The 11,606-nt window shown below is 51.4% G+C and overlaps 1 protein-coding gene and 1 long non-coding RNA gene across 5 annotated transcripts in view; one reads left to right on the top strand and one right to left on the bottom strand.

Annotated features, from left to right (window-relative positions):
* Positions 1–2,192: 2,192 nt before the first annotated feature.
* Ccdc40 (coiled-coil domain containing 40) overlaps positions 2,193–11,606 on the bottom strand; it is a 36,759-nt gene continuing 27,345 nt past the window's right edge. For 3 of the 4 annotated variants that reach the window (XM_017314400.2, XM_006532698.3, XM_030245744.1), the window contains 3 exons: positions 7,398–7,586; positions 4,208–4,366; positions 2,193–3,175 (listed from right to left, as the gene is read on the bottom strand). In XM_017314400.2, coding sequence (XP_017169889.1) covers positions 2,927–3,175; positions 4,208–4,366; positions 7,398–7,586 — 597 coding nt within the window. In that variant the 3' untranslated portion in view covers positions 2,193–2,926. The remainder of the gene's footprint in view (positions 3,176–4,207; positions 4,367–7,397; positions 7,587–11,606) is intronic. The other variant, NM_001364767.1, reaches the window with a different exon arrangement.
* Gm46303 lies at positions 7,582–10,525 on the top strand. The gene is made up of 2 exons (XR_003949826.1): positions 7,582–8,592; positions 8,895–10,525. It is a non-coding gene; the product is annotated as a predicted gene, 46303 (long non-coding RNA).

The raw sequence follows: 11,606 nt of genomic DNA, 5'->3' as shown, positions 1-11,606 counted from the left end.
GGAGAAAGGCCTGAGAAGACGGTGTCCTCAGCTCTGGCAGCTTGTCGGAGCACAGTGTGTGCAGGCAGGATAATGAGAGCCAAGAGGACTGGCCAGCGAGGGAAGGTGGATGGACTCTGGCCAGCTTGAATGTGCTGAGCTTGGCTCTGGCAATCTTTCCCTTGTGCCCATTCCCTCTGCCTTGCTAAAGAAAAACAAAACAAAACAAAACAAACAAACATTAGATTACATTCCTAAAGCTAGCCATCAAGGTCTCTTCCCTTATTTGGCCACTTCCTCCGCCTAAGGCTGACTGCCAGGGGCCAGCTGTTAAAGTATTGAAGTCCAGCAATCCGAAGCCCCCTTTGGTTCATGTAATTAATACACCAAACCAAACCTTACCACCGCATGCTAGCCCATCCTAACACAGGCCTCCCCTTCTCTCTTCTTTTTTTTTTTTTTTTTTTTTTGTGTGGTTTTTTGAGACAGGGTTTCTCTGTGTAGACCAGGCTGGCCTCGAACTCAGAAATCCGCCTGCCTCTGCCTCCCGGGTGCTGGGATTAAAGGCGTGCGCCACCACGCCCGGCCCCTTCTCTCTTCTTAAAAATGACACCAGCAGCCAACAATGGCAGCACACGCCTTTGATCCCAGCACTGTGAGGCAGAAGCAAGTGGAGCTCTGATTTTCAGGACAGCCTGGTGTACATACAGAGTGAGTTCCAGGATAGCCAACGGTACACAGAGACCCTGTCTTGGGCCCGCCCATCCCCCCTTACACCTGCCGAGTCATTTGCTGCTGTTCTTCACCTTTGTTCCTGGTGGCTTGTGCCTATTCTGGGGTCCGACAGGGAAACCCCTGCTCTGCAGAGGTCTCCTAACAGACAGGAGCGTCCCGTGACCAAGCATGCTTGGCTACACAGCTCTTCTGCCCTATTCAGAGTTAGAGCTCACACCAGGACACACCCCCGCCCCCAATTTGTTCCATTCCCATCTGTTTTACCTCCCAAAGTGGCCACACCAACTAAACCCCCTTTCTCTGCTGTTCACTGTTGTCTCTTTAATTGGTACTGGAGACAGGCGGCTGAGCCTAGTTCCCTAGGGCTGTCAGACGATCAGAAAACTCTAAAACAAGCCCAGCCAGAGCTTACAGGTGCACTACTGAAACAGCTGCTGCTTTCACCTTCCTTCCTTCCTTCCTTTCTTCCTTCCTTCCTTCCTTCCTTCCTTCCTTCCTTCCTTCCTTCCTTCCATCCTCCCTCCCCCCCTCCCTCCCTCCGTCGCTCCTTTCTTTTTTTAAAAAAATTTATTTACTATGAACAGTGTTCTTCCTGCACGTCAGAAGAGGGCACCAGATTCCATTACAGATGGTTGTGAGCCACCATGTGATTGCTGGGAATTGAACTCAGGGAACCTGGAAGAGCAATCAGTGCCCTTAACCACTGAGCCATCTCTCCAGGCTAGCTTTCATTTCTAAACAGCAAGTACTGGAGAAGGCCACGTTTCGGTGGGTGTGTCCAGGGCGGGGTAGGCGGGTGAGTGGAGCTCTTGTGTTGGAGCAGGGTGTGTGTGTGTGTGTGTGTGTGTGTGTGTGTTTGTGGAGGGATGAATAGGGTGGGTGGGGCTGGGGTCTCCCCAGCTGCTTGGCTGTTTTTAGATATCAACCTTTTGCTGGGCAGTGGTGGCACACACCTTTAATCCCAGCACTGGGGAGGCAAAGGCAGGCAGATTTCTGAGTTCGAGGCCAGCCTGGACTACAAAGTGAGTTCCAGGACAGCCAGGGCTACACAGAGAAACCCTGTCTCAAAAAAACAAAAAAACAAAAAAGAAAAAAAAAAAAGAAAAAGATATCAATCTTTTTGTTTGTTTGTTTGTTTTTTCGAGACAGGGTTTCTCTGTGTATCCCTGGCTGTCCTGGAACTCACTCTGTAGACCAGGCTGGAACTCAGAAATCTGCCTGCCTCTGTCTCCCAAGTGCTGGGAATAAAGGCTCCCACCACCACTGCCCGGCTTTTAGATATAAATCTTTTTTTTTTTTTTTTCCCGAGACAGGGTTTCTCTGTGTAGCCCTGGCTGTCCTGGAACTCACTTTGTAGACCAGGCTGGCCTCGAACTCAGAAATCCGCCTGCCTCTGCCTCCCCAGTGCTGGGATTAAAGGCGTGCGCCACCACGCCCTGATAGATATAAATTTTAAGGTAAATGTGTCTTAACTCTTCTGACCAGAAACAGCTTTTGTAAACTTTATTTTTTCTGCTGTTCAAGTTTAAAACTGAAATAATCCGTTTCTCATCTACACAAGGAAAAAGGTAACTGGTGCCCAGAAACCCCAGGGTAGGGGAGGCAGAGGTGAAGAAGAGAGGTCAGAGGTCGGTGGATGAGAGACAGGTGTCCCTTTTCTGAAGTAGTTTCTGCTCCATAGGCATTTGCTATCCTTGGACTTCTGGGTCCCACGGCTTCGGTCTTTGGGTTTCTGTCTAATTTAAGGCTTCCTGGGAAATGGGGGCAGGAGAAGGCCGAGCTTTCTGTGGAGTGGAGAATGAGGGTATCTTCTGGGCTTCAGAGGGCTGGAACAGGCATTCCCAGGGCTCAAATAAGTCCACCTTACTCCTGGCTTCTTCTCTGCATTACTTGCTCCGCAAAATTGAGGGTCTGTCCCAGGACAGTGAGAGGCACTGATGTGACCGTAGGACTGCCAACAGGATGGTTTTAAGTCCAACAGGAGAGTGGGTTTTTTTCACACCCAGGTAATGTGGGCGTGCTCAGAGCGTCGGATCCGGTGGCTGCTTTACACCTGGTGTGAACAGCAGAGAGGCTTTGAATCACGTGTCTGGCCTGCCGGTGTTTCTTAGACTGGGTGTCGCTCTAGGAGACACGTGGCTTTTTCAGAACATGTGGTGACTCCCTGGGTCTGCCCGCAAGTCAGCCCTGAAAGGTGCAGGCCCGGTGCTGTCTAGGAGGGCTCTGGGGTCTCCAGCTTGGTGGCGATCTTCTGTTGAATGCTCTGCAGCACCTCCTGGTACTGGGGGTAGTCTTCCTGCACGCTGGAGAGGACCTTGTTGAGCTGGGACAGCCGGACGCTCAGGCGCTTACGCTCCATCAGCTGGGACCTGCTGTTGCGGTGCAGGAACACATATTTCCCCTCAATGGCGGCCTGCAGGTGCTTGCCACGGGTCTGCAGGGTCACGATCTCCAGAAGGTTCTGTGTGGGAAAAAGACCCTATGTCTGTCCTCGGAAGTCAGGAGGACTCTGGTCCCTAACCCACCCACTCTGGAGTTGCCCAGTGGGGCAACTTCTGAATTACATGCAGACTCAGACACTGGGATTCATTCAGGTTTGCCATGCCTCTGAAGTCTACTCTCTTATTTTGTTTTGTTTTGTTTTGTTTTGTTTTGAGACAGGGTTTCTTTGTGTAGCCCTGGCTGTCCTGGAACTCAGTCTGTAGACCAGGCTGGCCTGGAACTCAGAAATCTGCCTCCCTCTGCCTCCCAAGTGCTTGGATTAAAGGCGTGTGCTACCACTGCCGGGCTCTGAAGTCTACTCTTGATGGTCTGCCCCATGCTGTTCCAGAGCCGTGTGTGTGTGTGTGTGTGTGTGTGTGTGTGTGTGTGTGTGTGTGTGTGTGTATGTGTGTGTGTGTGTGTGTGTGTGTATGTGTGTGTGTGTGTGTGTGTGTGTATGTGTGTGTGTGTGTGTGTGTGTGTGATCATCTTGATTCCAGCTCACCCTCGACCTAGAGCTCTCTGCCATCTCCCAAGGTCAGTATCTCGGACCTCACAAGGCTCGGTGTGGTCTGGGCAGGCCCTCTTGGCCCCGCTGTCCCACCTTCCGCTTCTCCTCCCACCTCCTTGAAGTCTTGACTCAATCATGGTTCCCACAGTGCCTTCCTGAACTGTTCCTCTCAAAAGCTCGGCCCCTTGATTCTATCTACTCTAAGGCCTTGACACCCTCTCCATCTTTGTGTTCCAAGAAGGAACTCTTCAATACAGCTAGGGACTTGGTTCTATTTGGTGGCTCTGGCATCCAGAATGTTGCCCAGCCAATAACAGGTCGAGATCAGAACGCTGTGCGTGGTGAACGACCCACAAAGGATGTGAAGGTGAGTAGGTGGTGCTCATTGGCCAAAGGTGTGGCTGGACGCGGAAAGATTTCCGCCTGGGAACGCACAGGCTTCTCCTAGGGTGGCCACCCTGCCTGGATGCTTCCGGTCCAGGCACCTCCCAAGATATTTACCTGCCGTTTGAGAGCTGTTAGCTGGTTGATCTCCTCTTCAAGAACATCTGTGGTAGCCTGCATTTCTGACAGCAGTTGCTGCTTCTCCTGGAGGGAGCTGCTTAGGAACTTTTGAGTTTCTTCCAGTTCTGAGATGGTGTTGGTGCAGTCATCTGTGGCCTGGGAGAGAAACAGGACTTGGTGCACTCCAGCATCCACGTCACTTGGCAGACAGAGGTGCTGGCTAAGGATCAGCCAAGGGCCTCAGAGTCCTTGTTCTAGGGGGTTGGGGGGAGTTCCTGTCTCAGTCACTTTTCTATGGCTGTGAGAGAACACCACGACCATGGCCACTTAGAGAAGGAATGGTTTATTTGGGCTAATATTCCAGAGTGCGGTAGGAGTCCGTGAGGGCAGAGCAGAGGAGGGGCGGCTGGAGCAGAAAGCCGAGGCCTCACATCTTCAACCGCAAACACGAAGCAGAGAGAATATGAACTGGAAGGCAGGGGAAGGGTTTAACCTGCCAAAGCACCACCACTGATGGACTTCCTTCAGCAAGCTTACACCTCCTAAACCTCCCCAAACAGTACCACAAGCCAGGGGACCAAGTATTCAGCACCACCAATGGGGGGACCAAGTATTCAGCACCACCAATGGGGGGACCAAGTATTCAGCACCACCAATGGAGTATGTCTTGGTTAGGGTTTTACTGCTGTGAACAGATACCATGACCAAGGCAACTCTTATAAAGGACAACACTTAATTGGGGCTGGCTTACATGTTCAGAGGTTCAGTCGAGTATCATCAAGGCAGGAGCATGGCAGCATCCATGGCAGGTACAAGAGGAGCTGAGAGTTCTACATCTTCATCTGAAGGCTGCTAGTGGAAGACTAACTTCCAGGCAGCTAGGGTGAGGGTCGTTTAGCCCACACCCACAGTGACACACCTACTCTAACAGAGCCACACCCCCTAATCATGCCATTCCCTAGGCCAAGCATTTACAATCCATCCCAGGAGACCAGGTATTCAGTACCCAAGTAGTCAAATGCCCAAGACTATGCATCTTATCCAAACCACCACAATTCCCAAAAAGGAATCCAAAAGCCACAGAGCTTATGTATATAATGTATATATGGGGGATGTATACTGGGCGTGGGGGTGGGCCCCTGAGACAGCAGTGTCTACCTAGAGGCCAACAGTGCCAACTAGGGAGGCTGCAGCTTCACAGATGGTGTGGGGAAAGCAGTCTGTGCAAGTGTGTGGTTTCAAGGAGCACAGGGACGTGGGGACTGAGGTCAGCCCTGAAGCCTTTGATGCCAGGAAGAGCTGAGGCTATGTGGGAAGTGTAAGGAAGGATGGTAGGAGCGGGCTGGTCTGCGGTGGAGCCGGGCTCCTCTGCAGAGCTCAAACAGGACATGGCTTCTCTGGGAGTGTTCACGGCAGAGTGGCAGGAATAAGCTTGGGGCCATCAGAGGAAGTCATGTTACCAGGACAAGGAAGGTCCTGGCAGTGTTTGGTGGCTGGCTGGGAGTCAGGATAATGGTGAACTAACTACACACAGTAACCCTTAGCGGCCTTCTGGGAACACAGAACTTGAAGAGGGACTGGTGGAAGGGGGAGAGGGCCCCATTGGTGGATAGAAGGTGGAGGCCATGCTGCGTGTGGCCAGCGGGACGCGAGGCCCACTGATGCCTGGTTCTGGGTGTGGGGCAGAGAGGACAGAGGTTCTGGCAGGGACTGAGAGGGCAGCTAGGGCAGGTTGGACACGCAGCAGGAAGCTGAGGAAGGTACAGGAGAGGCCACCAGGTGTAGTGAATGAAGACTAAGACATGCCTCTCTGTCACCTCCCTCTGGAAGCGTCCAGTCACACCTGTCCACACGAGTGGCTCTGTTCAGTTGATCTTGCCCTATATAGGAGGTACTCTATAGCGACTTTTACATGTACTATTGTTTTGAGACCGGCTCTCACATATAGCCCGAGCTGGCTTTGAACTTGAGGCAATTCCCCTGTCTCTGCCTGAACGGTGGACTCGTAGGTGTGTGCCATACATCCTGCTGCTACAGGGACTCGCTCAGTTCTGTTTGGTTCTCTGGATGATTCTATAAAGTGGATTCCACAGGTCAGTAAGCTGAGGCAGACAGGTGAGACAATACGCCCTGGTCATGAGGGAATGGCGGCGAGGAGGCCACACTCCCAGATCTCTTGACCTAGATGACGATGGTCTCCCTGCCGGCCTCAGCCAGCTCCACGTCATGGATCATGAAGCGTCTTCTTAATACCACCACCTTATACACACTGTTACGCGTGACCATCTGACTCCCAGGAAGTGGGTACTCCTCCCGTTTCTTCCAGTGGTGTTCCAAAGGTCCCAAATATGCCCAGGGCCCAAGGGCCTATTAGTGGGGACTTCGGGACAACTGGGAGCTTTCATCCCAGGGCCCTGGCCTGGGAGGGGAGTGGGCCCTGAGCTGTGTGCCTAGCCCTCTTTTAGGGAGGAAGCTGCCACATTCCCATCTCCTCTTGAGTACTGGGATTTTTTTCAAGGCTCTTTCAGGATCCCTAGAGTCTGTTTCTGCTAGCAGGAAGTGGCCTCTTGTGTGCTGGGTGGTGCCCAGTGTGGATAGTCTGCTGGACCCAAGACAGATTCCTAGTGACAGAGCCAAGAGCGGCTTCAGCCAGTGTGCTCAGAAGCATCCATCGAGTGCTGATGCTCTGACAGATGCCACCTCTTCACCGGGCGGGGTGAGGGGCCCTGGCGCAGAAGACACAGCGGCATGTGCCACCGGCATGGGAGGGGTTGCTTTGTTCAGTCCTGAAGCTCACATCTTCCCTCCCGTCTCTACTCTGTCACAGGTAAGATGAAGCAGCAGTGACCTTGACCCTCAGGAATGGGGAGAAGGGAACTTGGGAATGGGTGGACATTATGGACCATGATCCAAGGTCTGCTGCTCCTCCCGTGTCCCTCAGAATTGAGTGGACAAGCCAGAGCAGGCAGGTGGCCACTCTCTGTGTCCTGCTGGGGTGACCAGGTGCGAGCAGATGCCTCAGGCCAGCTAGTGGGGATGGCTGGAGATGCCTGCCGACCATATGAAGTGAGGAAAGGTGAACCCTAACGTGTGTCTGAGCCCCACCTCTAATACAGGCATGCAGCCAGGGCAGGAACACATTGCTCACGTCACTGGGTCCTGGGGGTGGAGGAAGAGCAGGCCGTACCTTGTGCATCTCCCTGACTTTCTTCTGCAGCTCGCGCTGCTGGTAGTGGAACTCTGTCTTGGTGATTACTTTCTTGTCTATCTTGCTCTGCCCTTCAGCCTGGACGACGATGGTCTCCCTGCGGGCCACAGCCAACTCCATGTCACGGATCATCTTCTCCTGCTGCTTCAGTAGCTGCCCGTGCCTAACCTGGGGACACAAGACGGATGGGGCGAGGTGGGATGCTGAGGGTGGGCAGCCCACCCTTCCGGGCTTGTCTGCCTTTAACACTGGCCAGTGAGGCATCAGGCATGCAGAGAAGGCTTCAAGGAGTCTGGGGGACTGTGCACATTGATGGAGAAGGTGTGGATATTCTCAAAGACGGTACAAAGGGATGGCCGGAGGCAGGAGGAGAGTAGGATGACAAGCCAGGTTCTCTGCCAGGCATGTTGAGAGGGCAGGTGGACTCTGTCTAGAGAGGGGGGGTGTGGTTAGCAATGTCATGACTCTTTGGATGGGAGAAAACAGTGACGCTTGAAGAAGCTGGGTGTGTGTGGGGAGTCTGGGGTCAGAGGCTGGGGGCCAGGGTATGTGAGCATGGATTGTGGTCTGCAAGGGAAACTGCCTAGAGCCGCAGGGGTATTTGTAGCTGGTGTAAATAAGCATATAGAATTGTGTGAAGGTTTAGTGTGTTGAATGAATGAAGATGGTTTTTAAAAAGGAAAGCAGGGTGCTCAGCCTGCGTAGTGTTTGCCTCGGAAGAGTAAAGACTTGGCTTTGATTCTCAAAACTCACACGGAAGTGTCAGGTGTGGCTGAGCGCGCATGCTTGTAATCCCGGTGCTGGAGAGGTTGTGACGGGGATGTGAGGGGGCGGGGGTGGACTCCTGGGACCCATTGGCCAGTCAGTGCGAGCTAACTGGTGAGCTCCTGGCCAGTGAGAGACCCTGTCTCAAAGGGAGTGACCGATGCCCCCGAGGATGTCTTGGCTTCTACGCACACAAGTACACACACCAGTGTTCACACACAGATGTGCATACACACACGTACATAAAACAAAACAGAAGGGCAATAAGTAAGCAAGTGTCAACAACTGACAACACCCAAAACTGGCGCTGATCCCTGGGAAACGACTGAAACAGAATGCTGTCACGTGACAACGCGCATGCGCAATCTGACAGGTCGCCTAAAAGTTGAGGATTCCTATCCAACCTCAGGTAATCTAGTTTTCAGGAAGGGGGAGATTTCAATATTTGCTTTTAAGTGTCTGTTTGATTGGTCCAAGGGCTGCCCAGATTGCTGAGTGTATCTGTGAGGCAGCCTGCAGAAGAGGTCATGCATGAGCATGCGCAGCAGCAGACTGAGCCAAGACCCAGCCTCCTTAGTGGGTGTGGCTGGGAAGATGTTGGGAGATGTAAACCCTCAAGGCTGCAGTGGAGCGTGTTCCGCTGTTGTCCTGGAGCTGCATGGGCTCCTCAGTCTGTGGATCTGGGCTGACTTGCAGTGCTGGCCCTCCTAGGTCTGCTATGGGAACATCGTTGTGTGCAGGCACATTACTGACAGAATGGAGCATGACTGGACAAACGTCCTGTTGGGTTTGCTTCTCTCGGGACCCCTCACTGGATCTAAAAAACTCCACTCAGCACTGGAAAACTGATGGTCGGTACAGGAGGAACCGGAAACGGGGCGGGGGGTGGGAAGTGACAGACAGACCTAGGGTTACAGGAGGATTTAATGGGGACTTGTGGACAGAGCATGCCCTGAGTGGCCATACCTCAACGCAGTAAGAGGAAGTCTCGGTGCTGACCTAGACAAAGGTGAACAGCCAGATGAACCTCACTAGTTACCAATTTATCCAACATCAATTACCAAACAGGCTGTGGAGGGAGTGAGGGCTGGAGAGATGCTTCAGTTGTTAGAGAACACTTGCTGCTCTTGCAGAGGGCCCGAATTTGGTTCCACAACTGCCTATAACTCCAGCTTCGGGGGTGGTGGGGGTGGGACCTGACACTTCTGGTCTCTTCAGGTTGCACATACACATGTGCCCCTATGCGAACACACATCCATATATACATAATCAAAAATAAAAGGTTTTTTTTTTTTTTTTTAAAGACAGGGTCTCATGTAGCTCTGGCTGTTAGACCAGGCTGGCCTTGAATTCTCAGATATCTGCTTCCCAAGTGCTGACTACGACTAGCTCGCAATAACAAAATCTTTAAAAAGAAAGCAAGCCATGTGTCCTTGCCTCACTATGGCATGTCATGCCCAGCTGGTGGTCTCTGTGGCTCTGTGTTGTGGAGTTTGGAACATGGTGAGGGTCACCTGGTAGGTGAGCTGACAGTTAGGACTGAAATGGCCTTGGATCTATCAACCTGGGTCCCAGCAATCACCAGTGAGGTGCTGCCTGTCACAGCTGAGGCTGGGATTGCCTCTGCCTGTTACATGCTGCAGAAGTGTGTATGCGGGTTTGTGGAAGTGGAGCAAACCACACCTTCTGCATGTGTGGAGGAGACACTGACCCCTGTGAGCTTATTTAGTAATTAGCATGCCAGGCTTCTGGAGGCAGAGGGGGAGGAGCCCCTCTGCTTTCCCTCCACCCCGGGGGTGGGGGTGGGGTGGGGATTAGATTGCTGTTTGCTGCAGCAATCGCTCCGATTCTGTGCTTTTCTTTTGAAGGGTCTCGTGTAGGCCAAAATGACGTTGATGTCTCTTTGTAGCCGGATGACTTTGAACTCCTGATCTGCCACACCACCTCCAGTAGGATCTGTGTGACAAGTTCCGCACACTGAGGCGACCGACCTCAAAAGGGGGAGGCCTCCTGGAACCGGCTGTGGAACTTTTCGCCAGAGAAAAATTATTGAGCCGTGGTTCTCATGGCAATCTCTCTGTTTTGTTTTCTCTTATTCCTTTTCTTATTTACATGTTCCTCGAAGCCCAAGCTAAGATCTTAAGTGAGAATAATGGGTAAGGAAGCATCCCTAGAGATGGGGTCACTAACATGACCTCATCCCTGGGGAAACCAACGCTTTACTTTCTAAATCATTTACAAAACTATGATGATAGATAAAAGTTTTTCCAACAATAAAATTTCATATGGCTACACGTGTGTCATCGGAGGTTGGTTTTGGTATATGGTAAAGGAAGCCTTAATTAGAAAGAATTAAAATAGTTTAAATTTATGTGTTGAAGATTTATTTAAAAAAATCAGGCATTAGAAGTAAAATAATAATTGACCATGGGGCTGGAGGGTTAGTTCCGCAGTTAAGAGCACTGACCATAAAGATTTATTAACCTGCTCTTGGAAACATGCCACTAGCCTTGGACGACAGCCCTCACTGAATACATCCTTTTGGAATTGTTCTATTTTGATGATTTACAATGACGTTACCTGTTCTGTTTGCGATTCACTGAACACATAGCTTCAGAGTTGTAGTGCTTGGATGATTTTTGTGCTTTACTGTGCCAAATGATTTTTGTTGGTATTTGTGATTGTTTCATTTGGATTTAGTTTCTAAGAGATGTAATGTTTGGTTCTTTAATATACAAATTTCCTGGCTTGAGAGCTGTAGAACACACTCAGATTCAAACTGCCTCTGTGTTTGTTTCTGTTTGTCACTGCCGAATCCCTACCCACCTAGCTTCGAGGACCTTCATTCCAGGGATACTCCCCCACCCCCCCGCCGTACTGGACTGGGGTAGTCCGTGGCACTGATCCTCCGGCCTCTGCCTCCCGAGGTCTACACTACAGGTCTGCATCACCATATCCAGCCTGTCTATACTCTGAATATTAAATTGAGGATTTTTTAGATATAGCTTTTGCTTTTTGGTACAGGGTCTCACTGTGTAGTTGAGATACAGGGTCTCACTGTGTAGTTGAGGGTGGCCTTGAACTTGATATTCTCTTGCATGGATGCTAGGGTGGATTCCAGGCATAGACAGAGGTGACTGTCCTCATATTTTACAGATGCTAGATGTATTAATTGTTTTCTTGCTGTGACAAAATATCTTGACCAAAAAAAAAAAAAAAAAAAAAAAGAGTTTAAGAGGGGAAGGGACTTATTCTGGGTTGCGGTTCTGAGGGGTACAGTCCGTCATGGTGGGGAAGGGAGCAGGGGCTTGGCTGGCTGGTCATGCCGCATCCACAGGCAGCAAGGGATGCTGGCACTCAGGTCCCCGTCTCCTTTATTGAGTCCAGGACTACAGTGCGTGCCACAGTGGGGCCCATGGTTCA

This window comes from Mus musculus, chromosome 11, assembly GCF_000001635.26.
Source record: "Mus musculus strain C57BL/6J chromosome 11, GRCm38.p6 C57BL/6J".
Lineage (NCBI taxonomy): Eukaryota > Metazoa > Chordata > Mammalia > Rodentia > Muridae > Mus > Mus musculus.
The sequence above is the reverse complement of the archived record's forward strand: the minus strand, read 5'-3'. Positions and strand labels throughout refer to the sequence as shown.